The sequence below is a fragment of the Heteronotia binoei genome, chromosome 5 (assembly GCF_032191835.1).
Source record: "Heteronotia binoei isolate CCM8104 ecotype False Entrance Well chromosome 5, APGP_CSIRO_Hbin_v1, whole genome shotgun sequence".
NCBI classification, from domain to species: Eukaryota; Metazoa; Chordata; class Lepidosauria; order Squamata; family Gekkonidae; genus Heteronotia; species Heteronotia binoei.
The window spans coordinates 1,812,796-1,839,699 of NC_083227.1; the positions used below are offsets into that span (position 1 = coordinate 1,812,796).

General features: G+C 49.4%; 1 protein-coding gene across 1 annotated transcript in view; it reads left to right on the forward strand.

Moving 5' to 3' along the window:
• The window catches only part of LOC132571374 (zinc finger protein 658B-like), a 43,768-nt gene extending 17,221 nt beyond the window's left edge, over positions 1-26,547 (forward strand). The window contains exons 3-5 of the mRNA XM_060238172.1: positions 67-1,992; positions 16,410-16,431; positions 25,566-26,547. Of these exons, the coding sequence (XP_060094155.1) occupies positions 67-1,992; positions 16,410-16,431; positions 25,566-26,547 (2,930 nt within the window). The remainder of the gene's footprint in view (positions 1-66; positions 1,993-16,409; positions 16,432-25,565) is intronic.
• The last annotated feature ends 357 nt before the right edge of the window (positions 26,548-26,904 follow it).

A 26,904-nucleotide genomic window follows, 5' to 3' on the forward strand; every position in this document is an offset into this window, starting at 1 on the left:
AGGAGTTTGTGGTAGGTGCCTTGGCTCCCTGTGTGAGTTGCAATTTGACTTCCCTCTTTATTGCAGCAGGAGATGTTGAAGAGCCAGTTGGGGAATTTCATGGGTTCCCACTGGAAAAAGCCAAGACTGAACAAGCTGAAGGAAACTTCGAAAACAGAGATGAACCACAGAGGCAGGAAGGAAACCGTACAGCGAAAAGGGGAGTTAAGACCATTCCTTGCCAAGGAAGCAGCTTCCATGAAATCCCAGTCTCCAGCCGTCACCAACGGACTCCTTCCGGAGTGAAGCCATTCATCTGTTCCAAGAATGGAATGACATTCTCCGGTCGAAACAAGGGAAATGCATGTTTCCTGAACCACAGTATAACCAAGACATGTAAATGTCATTATTGTGGAAAGTACTTCAGATACAGAACACAGCTTTTGTTACACCAAAGAATACACACAGCACAGAAGCATGTTGAATTCTCAGAGTGTGGAAAGAAGCTTAGTATGAATTCCAGTCTACAAAAGCCACAAAGAACCCACATAGGGAATCAATGCTCAGAGTGTGGAAAGACATTCAGTGCGGGTTCCCGTCTTCAGCAGCATCTAAGAACCCATACAGGAGAGAAACCTTTTGAATGCTCAGAGTGTGGAAAGGCATTCAGTGTGAGTTCCAGTCTTCAGTATCATCAGAGAACCCACACAGGGGAGAAACCTTTTCAATGCTCAAAATGTGGAAAGACATTCAGTACGAGTTCCGGTCTTCAGCAGCATCTAAGAACCCACACAGGGGAGAAACCTTTTGAATGCTCAGAGTGCGGAAAGAGATTTAGTGAGAATTCCAGTCTTCAGCAGCATCTAAGAACCCACACAGGAGAGAAACCTTTTCAATGCTCAGAGTGTGGAAAGACATTCAGTACGAGTTCCGGTCTTCAGCAGCATCTAAGAACCCACACAGGGGAGAAACCTTTTGAATGCTCGGAGTGTGGAAAGAGATTCAGTCAAGTTAGCCATCTTCAAGTGCATCAAAGAACTCACACAGGGGAGAAACCATTTGAATGCTCAGAGTGTGGACAGAGATTTAGGGAGAGTGACAGTCTTCAGAAGCATTTTAGAACCCACACAGGGGAGAAACCTTTTGAATGCTCAAAGTGTGGAAAGAGATTCATTTCAAATCGCAATCTTCAAGAGCATTTCAGAAACCACACAGGGGAGAAACCTTTTGAATGCTCGGAGTGTAGAAAGAGATTCAGTCGTCGTGGCAGTCTTCAGCAGCATCTAAGAACCCACACAGGGGAGAAACCTTTTGAATGCTCAGAGTGTGGAAAGAGATTCAGTCATCGTGGCAGTTTTCGGTATCATCAAAGAACCCACACAGGGGAGAAACCTTTTGAATGCTCAGAGTGCGGAAAGAGATTCAGTCATTGTGGCAGTCTTCGGTATCATCAAAGAACCCACACAGGGGAGAAACCTTTTGAATGGTCAGAGTGTGGACTGAGATTTGGTGAGAGGGGGACTCTTCAACAGCATCAGGGAACCCACACAGGGGAGAAACCTTTTGAATGCTCAGAGTGCGGAAAGAGATTCAGTCATCGTGGCAGTCTTCGGTATCATCAAAGAACCCACACAGGGGAGAAACCTTTTGAATGCTCAGAGTGTGGACTGAGATTTGGTGAGAGGGGGACTCTTCAACAGCATCAGAGAACCCACACAGGAGAGAAACCTTTTGAATGCTCAGAGTGCGGAAAGAGATTCAGTCATCGTTACAGTCTTCAGAGTCATCAAAGAACCCACACAGGGGAGAAACCTTTTGAATGCTCAGAGTGTGGAAAGAGATTCATTCACAGTGGCCATCTTCAACGACATCAAAGAGTCCACACAGGGGAGAAACCTTTTGTATGCTCAGAGTGTGGAAAGAGATTCAGTCTGAAATACAGTCTTCAAAAGCATCTAAGAACCCACACAAGGGAGAAACGTTTTGAATGCTCAGAGTGTGGAAAGAGATTTAGTGTGAATTCCAGGCTTCAGTATCATCAAAGAACCCACACAGGGGAGAAACTACTGAAGGCAGCGCTGTAAGGAAAAGCTCCCTACTTTTCAGACAGACAGACAGATAGATAGATAATTTTATTTATATCCCGCCCTCCCCGCCGGAGTAGGCTCAGGGCGGCTAACAACATCATTCAATTATACAAAAAACAAAGTTACATTTAACATTAAAAATTCTGATAAGTTTAAAATTAATTAATTAATTAAGTAATAAAAGTGCTAATGCTATTTGTTCTTTTATGATGGCGGTAGTCATTAGCAATTACTTTCTTCGTCAGCGAAAGCCAGTCGGAAGAGGAAGGTCTTGCAGGCCCTGCGGAACTGTTCAAGGTCCCGCAGGGCCCGCATTTCCTCTGGAAATTGGTTCCATAGGTTCGGGGCTACAGAGAAGAAGGCCCGATTGCGGGTGCATTGCAGCTTCACCTCTCTTGGTCCGGGGGTGGTCAAGTTTTTTCCAGCTGACCTCAGTGCTCTCTGGGGTTCATATGGGGAAAGACGGTCCCTAAGGTAGACAGGTCCTCGACCATATAGGGCTTTAAAGGTAATGACCAGCACTTTGTAACGAACTCGGTATATAACTGGACATCGTGATCACCAGTATGGTTGCCAGGGTGCCTGGAGTTTTGACTCGCACACATCTGCTCTAAGAAGTGGACTTCGCCCACAGTTTCTAAGGCTTATGTGGATACTATAAGCCTCAGCTTTGCAACAGCATTCTACATCTCTGGATGGGTGTTAGCCAGAACTACAGACGTGCTTCCAGCTACTCCTTGTGTGCCCAGTCTTGGCCGCTGCAGTGGAAGAAGCCATGCCACCATGAACTGTACAAGCAAACAGTTTCCAGCCTGTTTCCATGAACCAAAGGCTAACACCACCAGAATCCATCTTGTTTTCCTGACTTCATATCCAACCGCTGCTTCAACTTTTGCATAAGGCAATCAAGCTTATCCAGGCATGGATCCTGCCAGACCACTCAAGCCTTTGTCTAATGAAACCCAGGACAAAGACTGGTGCCAGGTAGAAGACTAAGGAAGACCATCTTCAGCAAAAAGCCAAGTTCCATTGTATGAGCTGGGTGCTACCTAGGCCAGCATTTGATTCTCTATTGTCACCTTTTCAGATAAGCCCATCTAATCTTAAGTGTTCCCCACCCAGTAATCACTTCTGTTCTTCTTCCCAACTGTCACTTTGGAGCCTGCCCCACAGCCTGTTTCAATCTGAAAGTTCTTTCAGGCACACAGGACCCAGGCAAGTTCATTGGTCAAGAGCAGGTACCCAATTGGGCGCCACCAAGGAACTTTCTATTGGCTCTGCAATAGTCCAGCCCTCCTGGTCACTGCAGAGCCTCCCCCTTCTCCTCCCTCATACCTCCCAGCCCCTGAGGGTCTAAGGTAGTCTATTTAACCTCTGACCCAACTCCACTCATGTGTGCATCTAGCAGTACCCCAGTTCCGCTGTCTAGATCCATCCCCAATTCTGGCCACAGTTTTGGGTCCATTTCCCCCGTCCTCTTATGTCGCCATTGGAGCCTTCCTTGAAGACTATGATAGGTAAATATCACCCTGTTTGTCTACCCATGTGTTGTCTCTATCTCTCTCTATATATTTCCTAGGACTGTGTGTATGATTGTATGTGTATTTTTATCTTGTATGGAAGACTATACTTTTCTTAATAAATTATAATTGGTTTTACTAAATTAGAGTCCTTAATATTTCAAGCATCACTCTCTGGTTGGTTGGATCTTGTGTACATTGGGAAAAGATCCCGAGTGAGCCAGGTGCCCACCTGACTAATTCGCCAACCTCGTTTTGAGGGCATTTCGGCTTACAGCGCAGCTACAAGCCTGCTTTAGCGTGCAGACTCCATTTTGTGGACCCATGTCGGCATGGGGTGGCAGAGGGGGGGGGGCTGGGGCTGATAACTGTAGTTAGACCTCATTTTGGGCAGGAGCTCACAGGAGCAGAGCTCGGGAACCTCTAAATTTTATTGTGCTCTTTCTTTCTTATACTCCCCCCCCCAACTTGCTTCTGGGCTCCACTGTTGAAGCCCCCTGTGAGAATTTTGTTGAAAATTTGACAAACTTTCTAATATTTTTCCCCACCAAAAAATGGGGAAATCACCCAAACAGAAAAAAGCAGAACGATGGAAATCCTCATCATGCCACTGTGGCCGTATTGGAGAAAGCAATGCAAAAAGTATGATGGGAATCAGGTTTTATTATGACAATTCTAATTCAAGAAGCATTTTAAGGTACATGCTGAGCTGATATAATTTAGTACACCTTTCGGTGATGTCAGGGGTGTGTGGCATAGGTAAATGAGTTGTGCTAATCAGCTCCGGCACCTCTTTTTCTACGAAATGACCTCTGCTTGTAGTGCTGAGTCCCGGCCAGAGGGGGCAGAGCAGGGACAAGCCAGGGCTATTGTGGTCTCTGTAAATTCTTGTGCCCCTTCAGTCACAGCCACTTCCTCTCCTCTGCCGCCCTTGGACTCAACGGGGCTCGCCAACCCCAGGAGGGGTGAACAGACATGGCTCTGCCCGGATGGAAGGTGAAAAGCAGTGAAGTTGTTGTTCAGTCGCACAGTCGAGTCCGACTCTTTGCAGCCCCCTGGACCACGTCATGCCAGGCCCTCCTGTATTCCACCATCCTCCGAAGTCTGCTCAAATTCATGTTTGTGACATCAGTAACGCTGTCCAGCCATTTCATCTTTTGCCGTCCCCTTCTTCTTTGGCCTTCTGTCTTTCCCAGCATCAGTGTCTTCTCCAGGGAGTGTTCCCTTCTCATTGGGTGACCAAAGTATTTCAGCTTCAGCATCTGACCTTCCAGGGAACAGTCAGGGTTGATTTCCCTTAGGACTGACTGACTGGATCTTCTTGCAGTCCAAGGGACTTTCCAGAGTCTTCTCCAGCACCACAGCTCAAAAGCATTTATTCTTCTCACTGACCAAGAGAGAGATCTTGGGGTCGTGGTAGATAACTCACTGAAAATGTCAAGACAGTGTGCGTTTGCAATAAAAAAGGCCAGCGCCATCCTGGGAATTATTAGGAAGGGAATTGAAAACAAATCAGCCAGTATTATAATGCCCCTGTATAAATCGATGGTGCGGTCTCATTTGGAGTACTGTGTGCAGTTCTGGTCGCCGCACCTCAAAAAGGATATTATAGCATTGGAGAAAGTCCAGAGAAGGGCAACTAGAATGATTAAAGGGCTGGAGCACTTTCCCTATGAAGAAAGGTTGAAACGCTTGGGACTCTTTAGCTTGGAGAAACGTCGACTGCGGGGTGACATGATAGAGGTTTACAAGATAATGCATGGGATGGAGAAAGTAGAGAAAGAAGTACTTTTCTCCCTTTCTCACAATACAAGAACTCGTGGGCATTCGATGAAATTGCTGAGCAGACAGGTTAAAACGGATAAAAGGAAGTACTTCTTCACCCAAAGGGTGATTAACATGTGGAATTCACTGCCACAGGAGGTGGTGGCGGCCACAAGTATAGCCACCTTCAAGAGGGGTTTAGATAAAATTATGGAGCACAGGTCCATCAGTGGCTATTAGCCACAGTGTATGTGTGTATATAAAATTTTTTGCCACTGTGTGACACAGAGTGTTCGATTTGATGGGCCGTTGGCCTGATCCAACATGGCTTCTCTTATGTTCTTATGTTCTGCGCTCGGCTTTCCTTATGGTCCAAATCTCACAGCCATAAGCAGTGAAGAGCACTCATCAAATGTGGGTTCCATGGTTTCTCTGCCTTCCTCCCACCTCCCTCCCTCCAACACCTGAGAGGCTTGGCCCTGATGACGCCTCCAGGTGAGTCCATCCAGGTGAGTGAGAGAGCCAGCCAGTCGTGCCCCGCCAGCTGTCCTCTAGAGGCGCATTGCCTATTGACAGTTTTGCAGGTTCTGGGAAGCAAGTAATCAAGGTCCAGAGCTGGAGAAATGGGGGTGTCTCTGCTTCAGAATGGCTCATTGGAGCGTCGCTGCGCTGACATCCCTTCTTTCCATCTGCCAGGCCCGAGGTACGGTTGGTCACCCGTGAATCCTCTCTTGCTGGCGTGTTCCTTGTGAATCATTCATTGCCCACTTTCACAAGGCTTTAGGTGAGTCCCCCCCAATTTCAGCGTGCTGCCACAGAGACAGATTGTAAACAGGCCATGGTCAAGACGGCATTAGAATCATAGAGTTGGAAGGTACCTCTAGGGTCAAGTAGTCCATCCCCATGCACAATGCAGGAAACTCACAAATACCTCCCCCTAAATTCACAGGATCTTCATTGCTGTCAGGTGGCCATCTAGCCTCTGTTGAAAAACCTCCAAGGATGGAGAGCCCACCACCTCCCAAGGAGGAAGCCTGTTCCACTGAGGAACCGCTCTAATGGTCAGGAATCCTCGAGTTGGAAGGGACCTCCAGGGTCATCTAGTCCAACCCCTGCACAATGCAGGAAACTCACAAACAGCTCCCCCTAAATTCACAGAATCTTCATTGCTGTCAGATGGCCATCTAGCCTCTGTTGAAAAAGCTCCAAGGAAGGAGAGCCCACCACCTCCCAAGGAGGAAGCCTGTTCCACTGAGGAATCGCTCTAACAGTCAGGAATCCTAGAGTTGGAAGGGACCTCCAGGGTCATCTAGTCCAACCCCTGCACAATGCAGGAAACTCACAAACACCTCCCCCTAAATTCACAGGATCTTCATTGCTGTCAGATGGCCATCTAGCCTCTGTTGAAAAACCTCCAAGGAAGGAGAGCCCACCACCTCCCAAGGAGGAAGCCTGTTCCACTGAGGAATCGCTCTAACAGTCAGGAGGTTCTTCTTAATGTTGAGCCAGAAACTCTTTTGATTTAATTTCAACCTATTGGTTCTGGTCCTACCTTTTGGGGCCACAGAAAACAATTCCACACCATCCTCCAGATGACAGTGCTTCAAGTACTTGAAGATGGTGATCATATCACCTCTCAGCCGTCTCCTCTCCAGGCTAAACATCCCCAGCTCCTTCAACCTTTCCTCATAGGACTTGGTCTCCAGACCCCTCACCATCTTCGTCTCCCTCCTCTGGACCCGTTTCAGCTTGTCTATATCCTTCTTAAAATGTGGTGCCCAAAACTGAACACAAGACTCCAGGTGAGGCCTTACCAGAGCAGAGTAAAGTGATACCATCACATCACGTGATCTGAGTGTACACTATACTCCTGTTGATATAGCCCAAAATTGCATTTGCCTTTTTAGCCACCGCATCACACTGTTGGCTCACGTTCAGCATATGATTTGCTAAGACCCCGAGATCCTAGATCATTGGCTGCTCACCATCTCCCTTGGATCCCAGCCACCGAGAAGGCAAACAGGGTTTTTCAATAATCTTTAAAAAGTGCATCTGGCCAAATACAGATGTATCATATCAAGCTTTAAAAGGGCAGCCCCGTGGCGCAGAGTGTCAAAGCTGCAGTACTGCAGTTGGAGCCCTCTGCTCACGACCTGAGTTCGATCCCCGGTGGAAACTGGGTTTTCAGGTAGCCGGCTCGAGGTTGACTCAGCCTTCCATCCTTCCAAGGTCCGTCAAAGGAGTCCCCAGCTTGCTGGGGGGAAAGCGTAGATGACTGGGGAAGGCAATGGCAAACCACCCCGTAAGAAAGTCTGCCGTGAAAGTGTTGTGAAAGCAACGTCACCCCAGAGTCGGAAATGAGTGCTGCTTGCACAGGGGACCTTTCCTTTCTTTTCTTAAAAGGGCATCTGTGCTATGCTGGTGGGAGGGGGGGGGAGCGTGGTGGCAGCTCCCAGTGTGAGGATCTGGCCTCAGCCAGCCCAGGTCGGGTCGCGCTGGGCCGGGACTGGGGGGGAGGGCTGTGTTTTTGAATTTTATGCCAATCTATTTAGCATTAGAATGTTTTCCTCCAATAATTGAATTTGGCCCGTCTACCTGTCCTGGGAACATGCTTTTGTATTTTTTTATGATTCATTTCTGCTACTCCTCATGGCAAAGAGAGTGTTTAGAAGATGCTCATTTGTATATTACTAATAATAATAATAATAAATTTATTTTTGTATTACTAGAGAGGAATTTTGAAAAGCTGTGGTGTCTTGTCACGCAGTTTCCAGTTTTGCTAAACATTAAAATATGCATTGTTCTCCTCCTTAGTTTTACAAAATCCTGGTAATCTGGAGTGTTGGACTGGAGGGGCCATTGGCCTGATCCGACAGGGCTTCTCTTATGTTCTTATGTGACACAGAGTGTTGGACTGGAGGGGCCATTGGCCTGTTCCAACAGGGTTTCTCTTATGTGACACAGAGTGTTGGACTGGAGGGGCCATTGGCCTGATCCGACAGGGCTTCTCTTATGTTCTTATGTGACACAGAGTGTTGGACTGGATGGGTCATTGGCCTGATCCAACATGGCTTCTCTTATGTTCTTCTGTGACACAGAGTGTTGGACTGGAGGGGCCACTGGCCTGATCCAACATGGCTTCTCTTATGTTCTTATGTGAAGCAGAGTGTTGGACTGGATGGGCCACTGGCCTGATCCAACATGGCTTCTCTTATGTTCTTCTGTGACACAGAGTGTTGGACTGGATGGGCCATTGGCCTGATCCAACAGGGCTTCTCTTATGTTCTTCTGTGACACAGAGTGTTGGACTGGATGGGCCACTGGCCTGATCCAACATGGCTTCTCTTATGTTCTTCTGTGACACAGAGTGTTGGACTGGATGGGCCACTGGCCTGATCCAACAGGGCTTCTCTTATGTTCTTCTGTGACACAGAGTGTTGGACTGGATGGGCCATTGGCCTGATCCAACAGGGCTTCTCTTATGTTCTTCTGTGACGCAGAGTGTTGGACTGGATGGGCCACTGGCCTGATCCAACATGGCTTCTCTTATGTTCTTCTGTGACACAGAGTGTTGGACTGGATGGGCCACTGGCCTGATCCAACAGGGCTTCTCTTATGTTCTTCTGTGACACAGAGTGTTGGACTGGATGGGCCATTGGCCTGATCCAACAGGGCTTCTCTTATGTTCTTCTGTGACACAGAGTGCTGGACTGGAGGGGCCATTGGCCTGATCCAACATGGCTTCTCTTATGTTCTTCTGTGACACAGAGTGCTGGACTGGATGGGCCACTGGCCTGATCCAACAGGGCTTCTCTTATGTTCTTCTGTGACACAGAGTGCTGGACTGGAGGGGCCACTGGCCTGATCCAACAGGACTTCTCTTATGTTCTTATGCAAAACAATCCCTTCTACAAGGCAGCCAGTTTTTCCAGGGGAGGTGATCTCTAGAGATCAGTTGTAATTTTGGGAGACCGCCATGCCCGGTCTGGAAGTCACTTGCACAGACATCTCCATGAGCCTCAGATTGGCCAGAAGTGGCCTGGAGAGCTATTGCCAGAAAACCAGAGACGGCCTCTGAGCTTCTGCATGTTTCCATCTTCCCCGTGGTGTGATGACAACGGAGGAAAATGATTTTGATGTTTGAGCTGAAGTGAAACCCAACGGGAAAGGGCTAACTTTAGCCAGTATTATAACTGTAATGCAACTAAAATTGATGTTGTATGTAGGGTTGCCAGCCTCCAGATGGGGCCTGGGGATCTCCCGCTTTTACACCTGATCTCCAGCTGGCAGAGATCAGCTCCCCTGGAGAAAAGGCAATCTGGATTTACATTTCGTACCGACAGTATGCTGCCAATAACATGTACAGTAGATGCACACTGTAATTACTACATACTACATTTGACGCTTCCTCTTACTCCTGAGTCGTCCCACTGAGCCGCAGAGGGCATCGCTGGCTGCAGCCCGACCAACCCGGCCAGGTCTGGGAGCAGGAGCCCGGGGGGGGGGCGCCTTCCTCTGTGTCCAGCCCTGCAAGGGAGATCTTCAAGGTGGGCTTGTCTGCTGCTTTGCTCCAGCCCTGCAAGGGTTAAAGGCACAGAGCCGCTTTTGCAAGAGAGGCCGAGCAAGGGGGGGGGAGGCAGGAAGGCTCTGGGGTGGGGGGAGGAGTTCCTGAATTGCACGAGAGAGGAAGAGCTTCGGGTCCGCAGAGAAGCAGGGAAAAGGCTCCTTGCAGCAGCCGGACCCAGGGAAGGTCTCCTTGCAAGTAAGTCCTGCAGGAGTTGGGGAGGGGAGGGGAGAATCAGGGATTAGATCTTGCAGGAAGAGAGGGAAGCGGCTGTCAGCATCACTTGTGCTCTGGGCATGAGATTTCTTGGGGGGGGGGGGGGGAGCGGGAATACTCAGTGTCTGTAAAGTGCAAGACTGAATTCAGCAAATAGATCTGGCGTCCAATCGCTGGTCATTTCACTTCTGCACAAAACAGCTGCTGCTCTCAGGTTGTCAAGTCTGCAGTGGGAAATTTCCAGGCAATTGGGGGGGAGCTCAGTGGAGTCTAATGCCATAGAGCCCCCACAGGCATGTTTTGGGGGGGCTGACCTGATCTCCGTCCTCAGGATCATAGAGCTGGAAGGGACCTCCAGGGTCATCTAGTCCAACCCCCTGCTCTCCCTCTCGGCTTGGCTTCGCAAACGAAGATTTAAGAAGGGTGCAGTAGTCCACGTCTGCTGCAGGCTCGCTGGTGGCTGACAAGACCAATGCGGGACAGGCAGGTCCGGCCACAGTGGCTGCAGGGAAAAGTCTGATTTAGGGTTGGTGCTGTAGCAGTGCGATTCTTCCTCAGTCTCCTTTTGTCCTCAATGCACAATGCATTGTCCCCCTGCACAATGCAGGAAACTCACAACTGCCTCCCCCCACAACACACACCCACTGACCCCTGCTCCAGCCCCAGAAGATGGCCAAAAAACCCAGAAAACCCAGGATCCCTTGCCAGTCTGGCCTAGAGAAAAATTTCTGACTGACCCCAAAGTGCCCCTCAGCATTTCCCTGGGTGTGTAAGAAGGGGCCACAAGAACCAGGCACTGATGCAGCCCTTCCTGCCCTCCTTCTCACGGTCCCCCTAATTCACAGAATCAGGATTGCTGTCAGATCTCCGGCTAGATTGGGAGCAGGAAACGGGCGGGGGAGAGTTTACGTTCCTGTCCAGCACTGCAAGAGTTAAAGCGACAAAGCCGTTTTTGCAAGAGAAACCGAGCAAGGGGGGGGCGGGGGAAAAAGGCGCTGGGGGGAGAGAAATTTCTGAATTGCACAAGAAAGGAAGAGCTTCAGATCCGCAAAAATAAGCAGGGAAAAGCTTCCTTGCAGCCAGGGCAGGTCTCCTTGCAGGTAAGCCCTGCAGGATGAGGGGAGGGGGGGAGAATAAGGGATTAGATCTTGCAAGAAGAGAGGGAAGCGGCCGTTAGCATGGCTTGTGCTCCACCATGTGCGTGGGATTTCTTTGGGGGCGGGGGGGGGGAGCAGGAATAACCAGTGTCTTTAAAGTGCAAGGAAATTCAGCGTATGCAACTGGCGTCCAATCGCTGGTCATTTTAATTCTGAAATAAAACAGCTGCTGCTCTCAGGTAGTGACGTCTGCAATGGGGAATTCCCAGACAATTGGGGGGAGGGGGGAGCTCAGCGCAGTCTAATGCCACAGAGCGGGGTGGCCAACGGTAGCTCTCCAGATGTTTTTTGCCTACAACTCCCATCAGCCCCAGCCAGCATGGCCAATGGGTGGGGCTGATGGGAGTAGTAGGCAAAAAAACATCTGGAGAGCTACCGTCGGCCACCCCTGCCATAGAGCCGACCCTCTAAACAGGCAAGTTTTGTGGGCTGAACTGATCTCGGTACTCAGAATCATAGAGCTGCAAGGGACCTCAAGGGTCATCTAGTCCAACCCCCTGCACAATGCAAGAAACTCACAACAGTCTCCCCCCACAACACACACCTGCTGACCCCTGCTGCATGAGCAGAAGATAGCCAAAAAACCCAAACTCTCCAGGATCCCTTGCCAATCTGTCCTAGAGAAAAATTTCTGACTGACCCCAAAGTGCCCCTCAGCATTTCCCTGGGTGTGTAAGAAGGGCCCCCAAGAACTAGGCACTGATGCAGCCCTTCCTGCCCTCCTTCTCATGGTCTCCCTAATCCACAGAATCAGGATTGCTGTCAGATCATATCGCCTCTCAGCCGCCTCCCCTCCAGGCTGAACATGCCCAGCTCCATCAATCTTTCTACATAAGACTTGGTCTCCAGACCCCTCACCATCTTCATCGCCCTCCTTTGGACCCCTTCCAGCTTCTCTACCTCCCTCTTAAACTCTGCTGCCCCAAACTGAAAACAATACCCTAGGTGAGGTCTAACCAGAGCACAGCAAAGTCATCACTTCACATGATCTGGACACTATTCTTCTGTTGATACAGCCCAAAACTGCATTTGCCTTTTTAGCTACTGCAGCACACTGCTGGCTCATGTTCAGTGAATGGTCCACAAAGACCCCTAGATCCTTTTCATACATACTACTGCCAAGACAAGTCTCCCCCATCCTATAATGATGCATTTGGTTTTTCCTACCTAAATGCAGAACGTTACATTTATCACATGATCTTGAGACTATACTTCTGTTGATACAGCCCAAAATCAGTTCTAATGATGATTAGTTATAATCCTGGGAGATCTCCAGCCCCACCTGGAGGCTAAGGCAACCAAAAAGCGTAAAACGGAAAATGGAGCAGGTAAACAGCACAAAGGCATCTGGGAAAAACCAGACTCTATACATTAGAAAAACACTAAGAAGAAATTTAATACAAATTTATAGAGTGCCTGCTATACATCGTACAAATTTTTTTTGCTATCAGAATGCTGACCGCACCTGTACCCCAAAGTATTTCAAAATGCAATTTATGCCATTTTCTCCGAAAGAATGGGTCCAGGAAGTCCAACGCTCCAAATACTCCTTTTAAACGGAGCCGGTGTAGTGAAAAGCTGCAGCCAGGCACAAACACACAACAGGGTTGTACAGGATGCCCTGTTTCACAAGGCTTCTGCAAGCTGCATAGATAAAGCATTAAGATTCACCAGCAGAAATAACACACCACAAGTTTAAACAAACATACAAAAATGTATCAGAGAAAATGGCACTAATTGCATTTTAAAAGACTTTGCGGTCAGCATTCTGATAGTAAGCATGAATTTGTATTAATTTCTTCTTAGAGTTTTTCAAATTTATAGAGGCTGGGTTTTCGTGGATGCCTTTGGGCTGTTTACCTGCCCCACCTGAGGCTGGCTACCCCCATTAGGCGTCAGTTTGGTCTACTACGGGGTATTCAAGGCCCCTCAGCAGAGGAGAGGGAATTTAAAAATAAAATAAAATTAGTTGCCAAGGTGCAGAGAGCCTAGTGACACCATTGGTGTCGATGGAAAGGCCACTAACACCCATGAGTCACAGTACAAGGCTGTTGCGGAGAGCCATGTGCTCAGATATCAGCTGCCCACATCCAGAAGGCCGGGAGGGGCACAGGGCACTGGGAACACATCGTTATGAGGATCACTGCCTCAGCAACAGGACCACAGTAGAAAGAACATAAGCAGAGCCCTGCTGGATCGGACCAAGAGCCCATCTAGTCCAGCCTCCCGTCTCCCACTTTAATCAACCAGTTCCTCTAGAGGGCCAACAATAGGGCAGAGAGAAGAAGACGACTGCAGATTTATACCCTGCTCTTCTCTCTGAATCAGAGACTCAGAGCGGCTTACAATCTCCTATATCTTCTACCTCCGCAACAGACACCCTGTGAGGTGGGTGGGGCTGAGAGGGCTCACACAGCAGCTGCCCTTTCAAGGCCAACCTCTGCCAGAGCTATGGCTGACCCAAGGCCATTCCAGCAGGTGCAAGGGGAGGAGTGGGGAATCAAACCCGGTTCTCCCAGATAAGAGAGCTATGGCTGACCCAGGGCCATTCCAGCAGCTGCAAGTGGAGGAGTGGGGAATCAAACCCGGTTCTCCCAGATAAGAGAGCTATGGCTGACCCAAGGCCATGCTAGCAGTTTCAAGTGGAGGAGTGGGGAATCCAACCCAGTTCTCCCAGATAAGAGAGCTATGGCTGACCCAAGGCCATTCCAGCAGGTGCAAGTGGAGGAGTGGGGAATCCAACCCAGTTCTCCCAGATAAGAGAGCTATGGCTGACCCAAGGTCAGTTATGGCTGACCCAAGTTTACCTTGACTTCCAGAAACCTTTTGACAAAGTTCCTCATCAAAGGCTCTTTAGAAAGCTTGAGTCATGGAGTAAAAGGACAGGTCCTCTTGTGGATCAAAAACTGGATGAGTAATAGGAAGCAGAGAGTGAGTATAAATGGGCAGTCTTCGCAGTGGAGGACGGTAAGCAGTGGGGTGCCGCAGGGCTCGGTACTGGGTCCCATGCTCTTTAACTTGTTCATAAATGATTTAGAGTTCAGAGTGAGCAGTGAAGTGGCCAGGTTTGCGGATGACACTAAATTGTTCAGGGTGGTGAGAACCAGAGAGGATTGTGAGGAACTCCAAAGGGATCTGTTGAGGCTGGGTGAGTGGGCGTCAACGTGGCAGATGCAGTTCAATGTGGCCAAGTGCAAAGTAATGCACATTGGGCCAAGAATCCCAGCTATAAATACAAGTTGATGGGGTGTGAACTGGCAGAGACTGACCAAGACTGTCAAGACAGTGTGCGTTTGCAATAAAAAAGGCCAACGCCATGCTGGGAATTATTAGGAAGGGAATTGAAAACAAATCAGCCATTATCATAATGCCCCTGTATAAATCGATGGTGCGGTCTCATTTGGAGTACTGTGTGCAGTTCTGGTCGCCGCACCTCAGAAAGGATATTATAGCATTGGAGAAAGTCCAGAAAAGGGCAACTAGAATGATTAAAGGGCTGGAACACTTTCCCTATGAAGAAAGGTTGAAATGCTTGGGGCTCTTTAGCTTGGAGAAACGTCGACTGCGGGGTGACATGATAGAGGTTTACAAGATAATGCATGGGATGGAGAAAGTAGAGAAAGAAGTACTTTTCTCCCTTTCTCACAATACAAGAACTCGTGGGCATTTGATGAAATTGCTGAGCAGAAAGGTTAAAACGGATAAAAGGAAGTAGTTCTTCACCCAAAGGGTGATTAACATGTGTAATTCACTACCACAGGAGGTGGTGGCGGCCAGAAGCATAGCCACCTTCAAGAGGGGTTTAGATAAAATTATGGAGCAGAGGTCCATCGGTGGCTATTAGCCACAGTATGTGTTTGTGTGTATATAATTTTTTTGGCCACTGTGTGACATAGAGTGTTGGACTGGATGGGCCATTGGCCTGATCTAACATGGCTTCTCTTATGTTCTTATTCCAGCAGCTGTAAGTGGAGGAGTTGGGAGTCAAACCCAAGTCTCCCAGATAAGAGTCCGCACACTTAACCACTACACCAAACTGGCCAAGGCCTTCCCCTGAGAAGAACCTCGGAAGAGCCCTGCTGGGTCAGACCGGTGAGGCTCCATCTAGTCCAGCCTCCTGTCTCACACAGTGGCCAGCCAGTTCCTCTGGAGGGCCAATAACAGAACAGATAGGATGATGCCTTCCCTTGAGAAGAACATCAGAAGAACCCTGCTGGGTCAGACCAGGGAGGGTCCATCTAGTCCAGCCTCTTTTCTCACACAGTGACCAGCCAGTTCTTCTGGAGGGCCAACAACAGGGCAGAGAGGCTGACACCTTCCTCTGAAAAGAACCTCAGAAGAGCCCTGCTGGGTCAGACCAGGGAGGGTCCATCTAGTCCAGCCTCCTGTCTCACACAGGGGCCAAACAGTTCCTCTGGAGGGCCAGCAACAGAGCAGAGAGGCTGAGGTCTTCCCCTGAGAAGAACATCAGAAGAGCCCTGCTGGGTCAGACCAGTGAGGACTCATCTAGTCCAGCCTCCTGTCTCACACAGGGGCCAGCCAGTTCCTCTGGAGGGCCAACAACAGGGAAGAGAGGCCGAGGCCTTCCCCTGATGCTGCCTCCTTCTCTGGGATCCAGAGGTTGACTGCCTCTAAATGTGAAGGTTCCCCTCAGTCACCATAGCTAGCAGCCATTGATAGATTTGCCCTCCATGAATTTATCTAGTCTCTTTGAAATCTGTTTATTCCTGTGGTGGCCATGACTACACCCTCTGGTGGCAAATTCCACACTTTAATCACTCGCTGTATCTTGAACAGCTATATTGGATGCTTTCAATTTGGGGGAGAAAGAAAAATTCCTCTTTGTGCACTCTGTTGTGGCAGGGCTTGTGGCAGTTTGTATTTGCGCTGCATGAAAAGAAAGGTGTGGTGTAGCAACGTGGTAGTGAGGAAGCAGAGGCCAGGTCTCCCAACTGAGTTCAATGGGAAACAGAAGACCAGGTCTACCAATAGGTTGCATTGGAACCCAGAAGCCAAGTGTAGCAGTTGAGTTCAATGGGAAACAGAAGGCCAGGTTTACCAATAGCCTGCCTTGGGGATCCAAAGGCCAGGTGTATCATTTCAGTTCAATGGGAAACAGAAGGCCAGGTCTCCCATTTGGCTGCATTGGGGACCCTGAGAAGAACATCAGGAGAGCCATGCTGAGTCAGAGCAGTGAGGGTCCATCTAGTCCAGCCTCCTGTCTTACACAGGGGCCAAACAGCTCCTCTAGACAACAAGCAAGAGGGCATGGAGGCCGAGGCCTTCCCCTGATGCTGCCTCCTTCTCTGGGATCCAGAGGCTGACTGCCTCTAAATGTGAAGGTTCCCCTCGGTCACCACAGCTAGCAGCCATTGATAGATTTGCCCTCCATGAATTTATCTAGTCTCTTTGAAAGCTGTTTATTCCTGTGGTAGTCATGACTACACCCTCTGGCAGCAAATTCCACATTTTAATCACTCTCTGTGTCCTGAACCTGCTGCCCATCAGCTATATTAGATGCCTTCAATTTCTAGTTGGGGGAGGAAGAAAAATTCCTCTTTGTCCGCTCTCTGTTGTGGCAGGACTTCCCCATGCAGAAGCCGTGCTGATTTTCCCTGAGCACGCTTTGTCCTTCCATGTGTCTGACAATGAATTCTGTCTTTGATTACAGATTCTGCTAATAAGCCCAGGACAGGCGTTCGGATAACCAGCCTGTAATTTCCTGGTTCCCCTCTGGGTCCCTTTTAAAATAGGTCACATACACAGGTTCGTAGATCAACTATCTCACATCCTTTAGAAACTCTTGCGTGTTTGCCATCAGGACCCGGAGACTTTGGGCCTTCCTAGGAGATGTCTACCATAGGTAATGACATGAATCCTGATTTGCAAACCACGAGAAGGACTTTCCTTCTGATCCAGGAGGGCAGTCCTGGGTGTGTCTTGACCAGGGTCAGTGATGTAGCTCCATCTTCTTTAGGTTCCTTTCTGCCTTCTTGATATATTCCCCTCTCCCTCTTCATAGCCAAGTGAATAAAAGCATTTTTTCCACAGCTGGAAGTAACCCAAGAGAAGGGAAAGGAGATGGAAGAGCAGGACCCAGAAGGACCCGGAACGGGCAAGAGAGAAAGCAAAGGCCCCAAACCTACCCTAGCTGGGAGTGGTGTTGGATTCTGGGAAAGCTTTGAGCCTGAGGTCTGTTATGAGGTCACGGCAATCTCAGAGGAATATCGCCAGCGTTTCCGGCAATTCAGCTACCATGAGTCTGATGGGCCCCGAGAGGTTTGCAGCCAGGTCCATGGACTTTGCAGCCAGTGGCTGGAGCCAGAAAGACACACCAAGAAGCAGATCGTGGACCTGGTGATCCTGGAGCAGTTCCTGACTCTCCTGCCCCAGGAAATGCAGGGCTGGGTGAGAGGATGTGGGCCGGAGACCAGTTCCCAGGCGGTGGCCCTGGCCGAAGGTTTCCTCCTGAGCCAGGCAGAGGAGAAGAGGCAGGCAGAACAGGTGAGGGAGCTTCATGCTGTCCTTTCAAGCTGTGATCTTTCACCTTATACACATCCCTCCAGGCACTTCACCAGGGTTGATTGAAAACCAGATCCCTAATTCTTGCAGCTCTGTTGATGTATGCAGGGATGGGGAATGGAGCATGTTTTGCTTCCTTGGTCTTTAGCCTTCCTGCTCTTCCCTGTCTCTCTTCCTGCTGTTCCAGATGTGGGGACCATCTGTGAAGATGGAAGTTGAGTTCTCTGAGGAGGAAGGGTCCCCCTTGGAGGCAGAACAGAAGGCGCAGGCCCAGGAGCGTGCCCAAGAGGCCCTCTCACACGGTAAGGGTGCCTTGTGCCCAGATCTGGGCCCATTGTGAAGTTGTCGGATAGAAGGTTGTGACTCAGCAGGAGACCTGGAAGGGCCCTCTACAGGCTGCCACCGCTCTGGTCAGGGTCTTTCTGGGGGACCCAGAGTACCACCACCCCCCCAACCCCTGAGTCTTCCTTTTTAGCCAAACCTTTTAGCCATGACCAAGGAGACACGAGGACTCGGGCAATCTAAGAACAACAACAGTTTATTTATACTGCTTAAACAATCGGTGGGTAGTAAAGACTTTTAGTGCAGCAGTGAATGGGGGAATGTAATTCTCCTTAATAATGGTATATCGGAATAATGTTTAATATCGACATACTCAAATAAGGGATGTTGGCTGTTTATCTCATTACCTATACTTGACCCATGTCCATTTGATGTATTCTTTTCTTCTACATGGCGAACCAGAATGATGTTTATAATGTACAGATTGATGTCCTTTGGTAATTTACCTAGCCTTGTAGAAACGCCAATGGGCAGGCAACTTTTATTACCTTTTATGGCTCTCCAGGCCAAATGTTCTTCTAAACCGTCACACTGTTCCACCATGTGATCCCAGATCTGTATCTGTTTGCCCTCTTAGTCAACAAACTGTGTGTATTTCAGCCCACTGGACCTGATCCCCTCGTCTGAAGCAGTGTGCTTTTAGCACACGAAAGCTTACGTTCTGAATAAACTTTGTTGGTCTTAAAGGAGCACCTTAGCTCCTGCTTTGTTAAACTGCTCCAGACCAACACGGCTGCCCACTTGGATCTAAGAAAAGCCCTAGCGTGACGAGAGACACGTCCCCTTCTGTAAGTCAAACCAATTCACTCCTCCTCCCTGGATGAGGGATTTCCCTGCAGCTGCAGCCTCCTCCATTCCAGCCTCAGCAGAGAGAACAACCGTCCTTTCCAGCCAGGCCTTTCATGCTTTCCCACCCCCTCTGGGCAATGCGCCCTCTAAGCTGCGGAGTCTTGTGAGCAAAAATTCTATTCCGTGAGCTACTGGCATTAAAGTTGTATAAATTAGTTTGCTCTGCGGCCATTTTTCCTGAGCTGGGAAAAAAATGTGTGAGCAAGAGGCTAAAAAACTGTGAGCTAGCTCACACTAACTCAGCTTAGAGGGCACACTGCCCCTGGGCTAGTTTTTCCTCCAAAGTTCTGCCACCCAGTCAGAGAGACAGAAGGGATCCTGGGAGATGTATGCCTACTAGAAACTCCTAGGCAGGCTTCTCCCTGTCCTCTAGGCTGCACTAGGCCTCAGATCATGACAAAGATACAGGACAGGAGAAAAAGGATTCGAACAAGTAAAGAAAAAATGAAGTCTCTGCTAACACCCTTTATTCCAACATTCTCTCCCTCACAGGCAGTGAAGAGACGGTGCTGAGTCTTTGTGGAGGAGTGGAAACGGCTGCTGCCCCTGCCGTCCAGGTAGGGGAGATGAGCAGGGGATCGCCTGAGTTCCCCCCTCTTCCTCAGGGGGCCTTTTGCTCCTACAGTTGCTGCTCATGTGTCTGAGTGAGAGGGGCTCTGAAGGCCGCTCCCTTTACCCCCCTGGCAAGCTCTCCATCCTGCACCACCCCAGAATGCCCCTGTCCAGAGTACAGTCTTGACTGGGACAGTCTCTGATGAGGAAACCTGCTTTTTCTTTCAGGGTCCTTTTTCCTTCGAGGAGGTGGCTGTGTTTTTCACCGAGGCTGAGTGGGCCCTGCTGGATCCAGACCAAAGAGATCTCTACAGGGAAGTCATGCTGGAGAACTATGGGAATGTGGCCTCTCTGGGTAAGGATCTTTCAAAGGTGCGAATTGCTGCCATTGTGATGATGTGTGAATCAAGATATGGAAAAGCAATAGGTCCTTGTGAGGCTTGGTCCTGTACTCCCCCCCTCTGGAGGACTCCAGGAGCTGAGTGGGCTCTGAGATCAGCCGACACACCGGGCTGGTCCAGGGGCCACTGTGGTCAATGTCGTGGCCAGCAGGAGAGGCAGGGTGGGTGTAGTGACCTGAGGTGGAGACAGACAAAGGCCTCGTTTCACTCTTCCTCCTCTTCTCTCTGTCCCAAAGAAAGCAGGGATGTACAAGAGGCTGCAGTGAAATCCTGACTTCTCCCCCTAGCCAGCAGACCCCTGTCATGGGAGTCTAAAGATCAGCTCTTGCTCTCTCTCATCATCACACGAAGAAGGAAACTCTCTGTCACGGGACTAGACATTATGATCACTTTTGTATTTAATCATCAAAGAAGAAGAAGGACAATATTGGATTTATATCCTGCCGTATGCTTTGAATCAGTGGTCACAATCTCCTTTAGCTCCCCTCACCCACCACAACAGACACCCTGTGAGGTGGGTGGGGCTGTGAGAGCTCTCCCAGAAGCTGCCCTTTCAAGGACAACTCCTACGAGAGCTACAGCTGACCCAAGGCCATTCCAGCAGGTGCAAGTGGAGGAGTGGGGAATCAAACCCGGTTCTCCCAGATAAGAGAGCTCTGGCTGACCCAAGGCCATTCCAGCAGCTGCAAGTGGAGGAGTGGGGAATCAAACCCAGCTATACCAGATAAGAGTCCGCACACTTAACCACTACACCAAACTGCAGGTCTAAGGACCTTCATGGCAAGGCAAATGGGAAGCACAGAGGAAAATATCTTTGCCACCTTTTCTCTTGAAGTACATTTAGAGAGTTTTGGGGAGGGAGGGATAGTCAGAATGTAGGAAAAGCTCTACAGGAAGGGTGAGCAGGGAAAGGTTGTGACCAGCAGTTCAGGAGTCAAAATTGCATGGTCATGAGTCAGGAGTTTGTGGTAGGTTCCTTGGCTCCTTGTGTGAGTTGCGATTTGACTTGCCTCTTTATTCCAGCAGGAGATGTTGAAGAGCCAGTTGGGGAATTTCATGGGTTCCCACTGGAAAAAGCCAAGACTGAACAAGCTGAAGGAAACTTCGAGAACAGAGATGAACCACAGAGGCAGGAAGGAAAACGTATAGAGAAAAGGGGAGTTAAGACCATTCCTTGCCAAGGAAGCAGCTTCCGTGAAATCCCAGTCTCCAGCCGTCACCAACGGACTCCTTCGGGAGTGAAGCCATTCATCTGTTCCAAGAATGGAATGACATCCTCCGGTCGAAACAAGGGAAATGCATGTTTCCTGAACGACAGTATAACGAAGACATGTAAATGTCATTATTGTGGAAAGTACTTCAGATATAGAACACAGCTTTTGGTACACCAAAGAATACACACAGCACAGAAGCATGTTGAATTCTCAGAGTGTGGAAAGAAGCTTAGTATGAATTCCAGTCTACAAAAGCCACAAAGAACCCACACAGGGAAGAAGACTTTTCAATGCTCAGAGTGTGGAAAGACATTCAGTGCGAGTTCCGGTCTTCAGCAGCATCTAAGAACCCATACAGGAGAGAAACCTTTTGAATGCTCAGAGTGTGGAAAGGCATTCAGTGCGAGTTCCAGTCTTCAATATCATCAGAGAACCCACACAGGGGAGAAACCTTTTGATTGCTCAGAGTGCGGAAAGAGATTCAGTCGAGCTAGCCATCTTCAACGGCATCAAAGAACTCACACAGGGGAGAAACCATTTGAATGCTCAGAGTGTGGACAGAGATTTAGTGAGAGTTCCAGTCTTCAGAAGCATTTTGGAACCCACACAGGGGAGAAACCTTTTGAATGCTCAGAGTGTGGAAAGAGATTCAGTTCAAATCGCAATCTTCAAGAGCATTTTGTCGGAGCGGGAGTAGCAGAGTGAGGGAGATGACTTGCCCGACACAGGGCTTCAGGAAAGAAAATCAGGCAGACACGTGCAACTAGTGCCAAAAGGTGTATTAACATATATACACAACAAGTGCTCTCTTGTGCAGTCTATACAATATCACCTCCACGGACAAAGTGCTTCGCCTAACCACCATCTCACAGGGAGAGACCTGTGTGATGCACACACAGATCATATATAGTCCAAGCAGCCAATCCTGGCCATGCTGACTCAGCAGATTGCATCACTTGGCTTCTGCCGGCTCAAGCCGGTCTGCTGATCAGGTCACTGTGACCTAGCCTGGCGGCTAGATCACCAGCTGTCATACTGTGGCTGTCAGACTGGGTTTATGTAGATTCTTGCTCCAACACACCTCCTAATCTATTTAAACCCAGTGCACCAAAACACTTTACACAGTTTACATACATGTCCACCAGCAACATTACAGTTCATATTTACGTAGCTCGGAACCCTTTCCGGAATTCGTTCAGGAACTCATCATGATTGTAAAACACATCATCGTGTTCCTGTTCAGCCAGCTCTTTCAGACGCTTGGCTTCAGCCTCCTTCTCCCTTGCCTCGCACTCTGCCACCCAGGCTTTCCATTTCTTAGCCTTTTCTTTTAACATTTCCTCAAATCCGGGTGGGTCTGGATTGACAGTCAGAGTGACATAGGGACACTTGTACCTAGCGGGACGTTGGCCTTTGGTGGACCTGGCAGACACCCGTGGCCCTGTGCTTGGACCAGCTTTGTCTTCTTCGGGTTGCTCTGTTCCCACCTCCTGGGCTGGTTGCTCTGCCCCTGTAATTGGGTGTTGAACCTCCTGACTCTCACACTTTACCTCCAGTTCCTGCATTTGAGGCTCTGCCTCCTGACTCTGCTCGTCAGGCTCTGTGCCAGCATTCGGCTCACCTTCTCCAGCCCCACTGGGTGCCACCTCCTGGGCTGGAGTTCTGGGCTGCGCTCCAACATCGTTATCGCTACTTGGCAGCAGGACAAATTGTTTCCGCAAGGAGTGCAACCTTGGCCAGCTGCTTTCTTCATTGAACTGGGCACTCTTATTAAGTGTTATCTTGCTTTTGCTATTGCAGAAACGATAACACCTGGCCCTTGGCTTGTAGCCCAGAAAAATTAGGCTCTCTGCCCGGACATCCCCCTCCCCGCTACTCGTGGAGTGGATGCCAACCCGAGCCCGTGACCCAAAGACTTTTAAAGAACTCAAATCTGGGGTCTTGTTCAACAGTAACCTGTAAGGCACATTTTTCACAGTATTACACCAAACCCTGTTTTGCAAAAAAACAGCTGCATGTATGGTTTCTGCCCAATAGGTCATTGGCAGTTGTGCATCCTCTAACATGCAATACATCACATTCTGCAATACAGCCCCATGCCCATTTTCTCGGGGCGTTGCTGGGTTCGTCAGACGGTGGGCAATGCCCTTGTTTTCCAGCCAACGTTTCATCTGGTTAGATAAGAATTCCCCCCCTCTGTCGGTTTGTACAGCTAGGAGATTAACCCCTAATTGTCTCTCCACTGCTTTGACCCACTTGGTGAATGTCTTATACACCTCAGACTTATGCACCATGGTGAAAACCCACGCGTACCTCGTGTGGTCGTCGGTGGCCACCAAGCAGTATCTCCTCCCCGACAGACTCTTTGGCAATGGGCCAATAACGTCTAAATGGACTAGTTCCAGGGCTCGTGTGCTTTCCCTTGAGCTTTCTTTAGCAACAGCACACGCCTTGCTTTTGGTCTTCTTGCAGACCTGGCAATCCAAGTAACATTTGCAAGGATTTACTTTCAAACTAGGCACGAGCTCCAGGGTTTTCTTTAACGCCCTAAATCCGCAGTGCCCAAGTCTCCTATGGAGCAAATGTATACAATTATTGTGCACAGGCTCATTCGACACCTGAGCCACCTGGGCACAATCACTCTGGACCACATACAGTTTACCTTCCCTCTTTCCTGTCACAAGCAACTTTCCCCCACCTCCCAGGATTTTGCAGCAGGTTTTCTCAAATCTCACCTGGTATCCCTGGTCAAACAGTGTGCTAACACTCAACAGGTTAGACTGCAGTGAGGGTACATACAACACATTTTGCAACATACATTTCAGTGCAGGAAATTCCACATTGCCTGAGCAAACAGAATTGGCAGTGGTCCCATCAGCCAATCTCACATACTTATGCTCAGGACTGTCAATGTTTTTCAACAACTCCTTCTCGCAGCAGAGATGGCTCGTTGCCCCGGAGTCTAAAATCCAAGCAGACCCTGTGCTCTCTACTGCAGACGTGACCAGCCGGGTTGCTTCCTCACACGGGCTGGCGGTCCTCCGCTCTCGCCGCACACGCCCCCGCCTCTTCTCCCTCTCAGGGCAAGCTCGGAGCAGGTGCTGCGACGACCCGCATCCATAGCAGCGACGGACTGCAAACGCAGTCGGCTCCACTTCCTCCACCTTCGGACGCCTGCCAGCAGCAAAAGCTGGCTCATTCTTGGCTGTCTTCCCGGACACACCGATAACAGCACGCTGCCCGGCCGACACCCCCGGACAGCTCACGGCCGCAATTCTCTCTTGGAAGTCAAGCAGGTGGGCACAGACGTATTCCATGGTCAGGGTCGCTACGTCCACCGTCTCCAGAGAAGTTATCAGGGGAGTGTACTCAGGTGGCAACGACGACAGCAAAATGTACACTCTGTCGTCTGGAGCTACAGTCTTGCCTCTTGCCTCCAGCTCAACGAAACAGTCCGTTAGCCGTTTGATGTGATCTTTCACACACCCTCCAGCCGGCATAACGGTGCGGAACATCCTCCTTGTCAAGGCCATGAGGGAACCAGCAGTGGTGCTAACATGCACCGCACTCAACGCGTCCCAGGCAGCCTTGGGAGTGTCCTTCCCTCGCACATAAACCAGCTGGTCATCTCCTATAGACAGCACTATGTTGGCCAGTGCCTTATCCGATAACACAGTCTCGGCAGGAGATAAGTCAGCAGGGGGGTTACTCACGAACAGCCATTGCCCTTCACGCTTGAGGTAGTGTTGCATTCTCAGGCTCCACACCGCGTAGTTGGCTGAGGTGAGCTTCTCAACGGCTACTCCAAGCTGTTGCTGAGCCATCGTGCCGACTCCTCCTCACGGCTGGCTGCCGACGTCCCTCTGGCTCTCAAACAGAGAACGGTGGTGCTTCTGTGTCCTTCACCGGCGTTCCTCGCCTCCGGCTCTTTCCAAACTCACAGTCAGCTCAACTCTCAACTCTCTCCTCCGCGCAGCGGAAGCGCCCTGGGCCCATAACCCTGTCGGAGCGGGAGTAGCAGAGTGAGGGAGATGACTTGCCCGACACAGGGCTTCAGGAAAGAAAATCAGGCAGACACGTGCAACTAGTGCCAAAAGGTGTATTAACATATATACACAACAAGTGCTCTCTTGTGCAGTCTATACAATATCACCTCCACGGACAAAGTGCTTCGCCTAACCACCATCTCACAGGGAGAGACCTGTGTGATGCACACACAGATCATATATAGTCCAAGCAGCCAATCCTGGCCATGCTGACTCAGCAGATTGCATCACTTGGCTTCTGCCGGCTCAAGCCGGTCTGCTGATCAGGTCACTGTGACCTAGCCTGGCGGCTAGATCACCAGCTGTCATACTGTGGCTGTCAGACTGGGTTTATGTAGATTCTTGCTCCAACACATTTAAGAACCCACACAGGGGAGAAACCTTTTGAATGCTCTGAGTGTAGAAAGAGATTCAGTCATGGTGACAGTCTTCAGAAGCATTTAAGAACCCACACAGGGGAGAAACCTTTTGAATGCTCAGAGTGTGGACAGAGATTTAGTGAGAGGGGGACTCTTCAACAGCATAAGAGAACCCACACAGGGGAGAAACCTTTTGAATGCTCAGAGTGCGGAAAGAGATTCAGTCATCGTGGCAGTCTTCGGTATCATCAAAGAACCCACACAGGGGAGAAACCTTTTGAATGCTCAGAGTGTGGACAGAGATTTGGTGAGAGGGGGACTCTTCAACAGCATCAGAGAACCCACACAGGAGAGAAACCTTTTGAATGCTCAGAGTGCGGAAAGAGATTCAGTCATCGTTTCAGTCTTCAGAGTCATCAAAGAACCCACACAGGGGAGAAACCTTTTGAATGCTTAGAGTGTGGAAAGACATTCAGTGTGAATTCCAGTCTCCAAAAGCATCAGAGAACCCACACAGGGGAGAAACCATTTGAATGCTCAGAGTGTGGAAAGAGATTCATTCACAGCGGCCATCTTCAACGACATCAAAGAGTCCACACAGGGGAGAAACCATATGAATGCTCAGAGTGTGGAAAGAGATTTAGTGTCCATGGCAATCTTCAACTGCATCAAGTAACCCACACAGGGGAGAAACCTTTTGTATGCTCAGAGTGTGGAAAGAGATTCAGTCTGAAATACAGTCTTCAAAAGCATCTAAGAACCCACACAAGGGAGAAATGTTTTGAATGCTCACAGTGTGGAAAGAGATTTAGTGTGAATTCCAGGCTTCAGTATCATCAAAGAACCCACACAGGGGAGAAACTACTGAAGGCAGCGCAGCTACAAGCCTGCTTCAGTGTGCAGACTCCATTTTGTGGCCCCATGGGTCGGCATGGGGTGGCAGAGGGGGGGGCTGGGGCTGATAACTGTAGTTAGACCTCATTTTGGGCAGGAGCTCACAGGAGCAGAGCTCGGGAACCTCTAAATTTTATTGTGCTCTTTCTTTCTTATACTCCCCCCACAACTTGCTTCTGGGCTCCACTGTTCAAGCCCCCTGTGAGAATTTTGTTGAAAATTTGACAAACTTACAAATATTTTTCCCCACCAAAAGTGGGGAAATCACCCAAACAGAAAAAAGCAGAACGATGGAAATCTTCATCATGCCACTGTGGCCGTATTGGCAAAAAGTATTATGGGAATCAGGTTTATTATGACAATTCTAATTCAAGAAGCATTTTAAGGTAGATGCTGAGCTGATATAGTTTAGTACACCTTCCGGTGATGTCAGGGGTG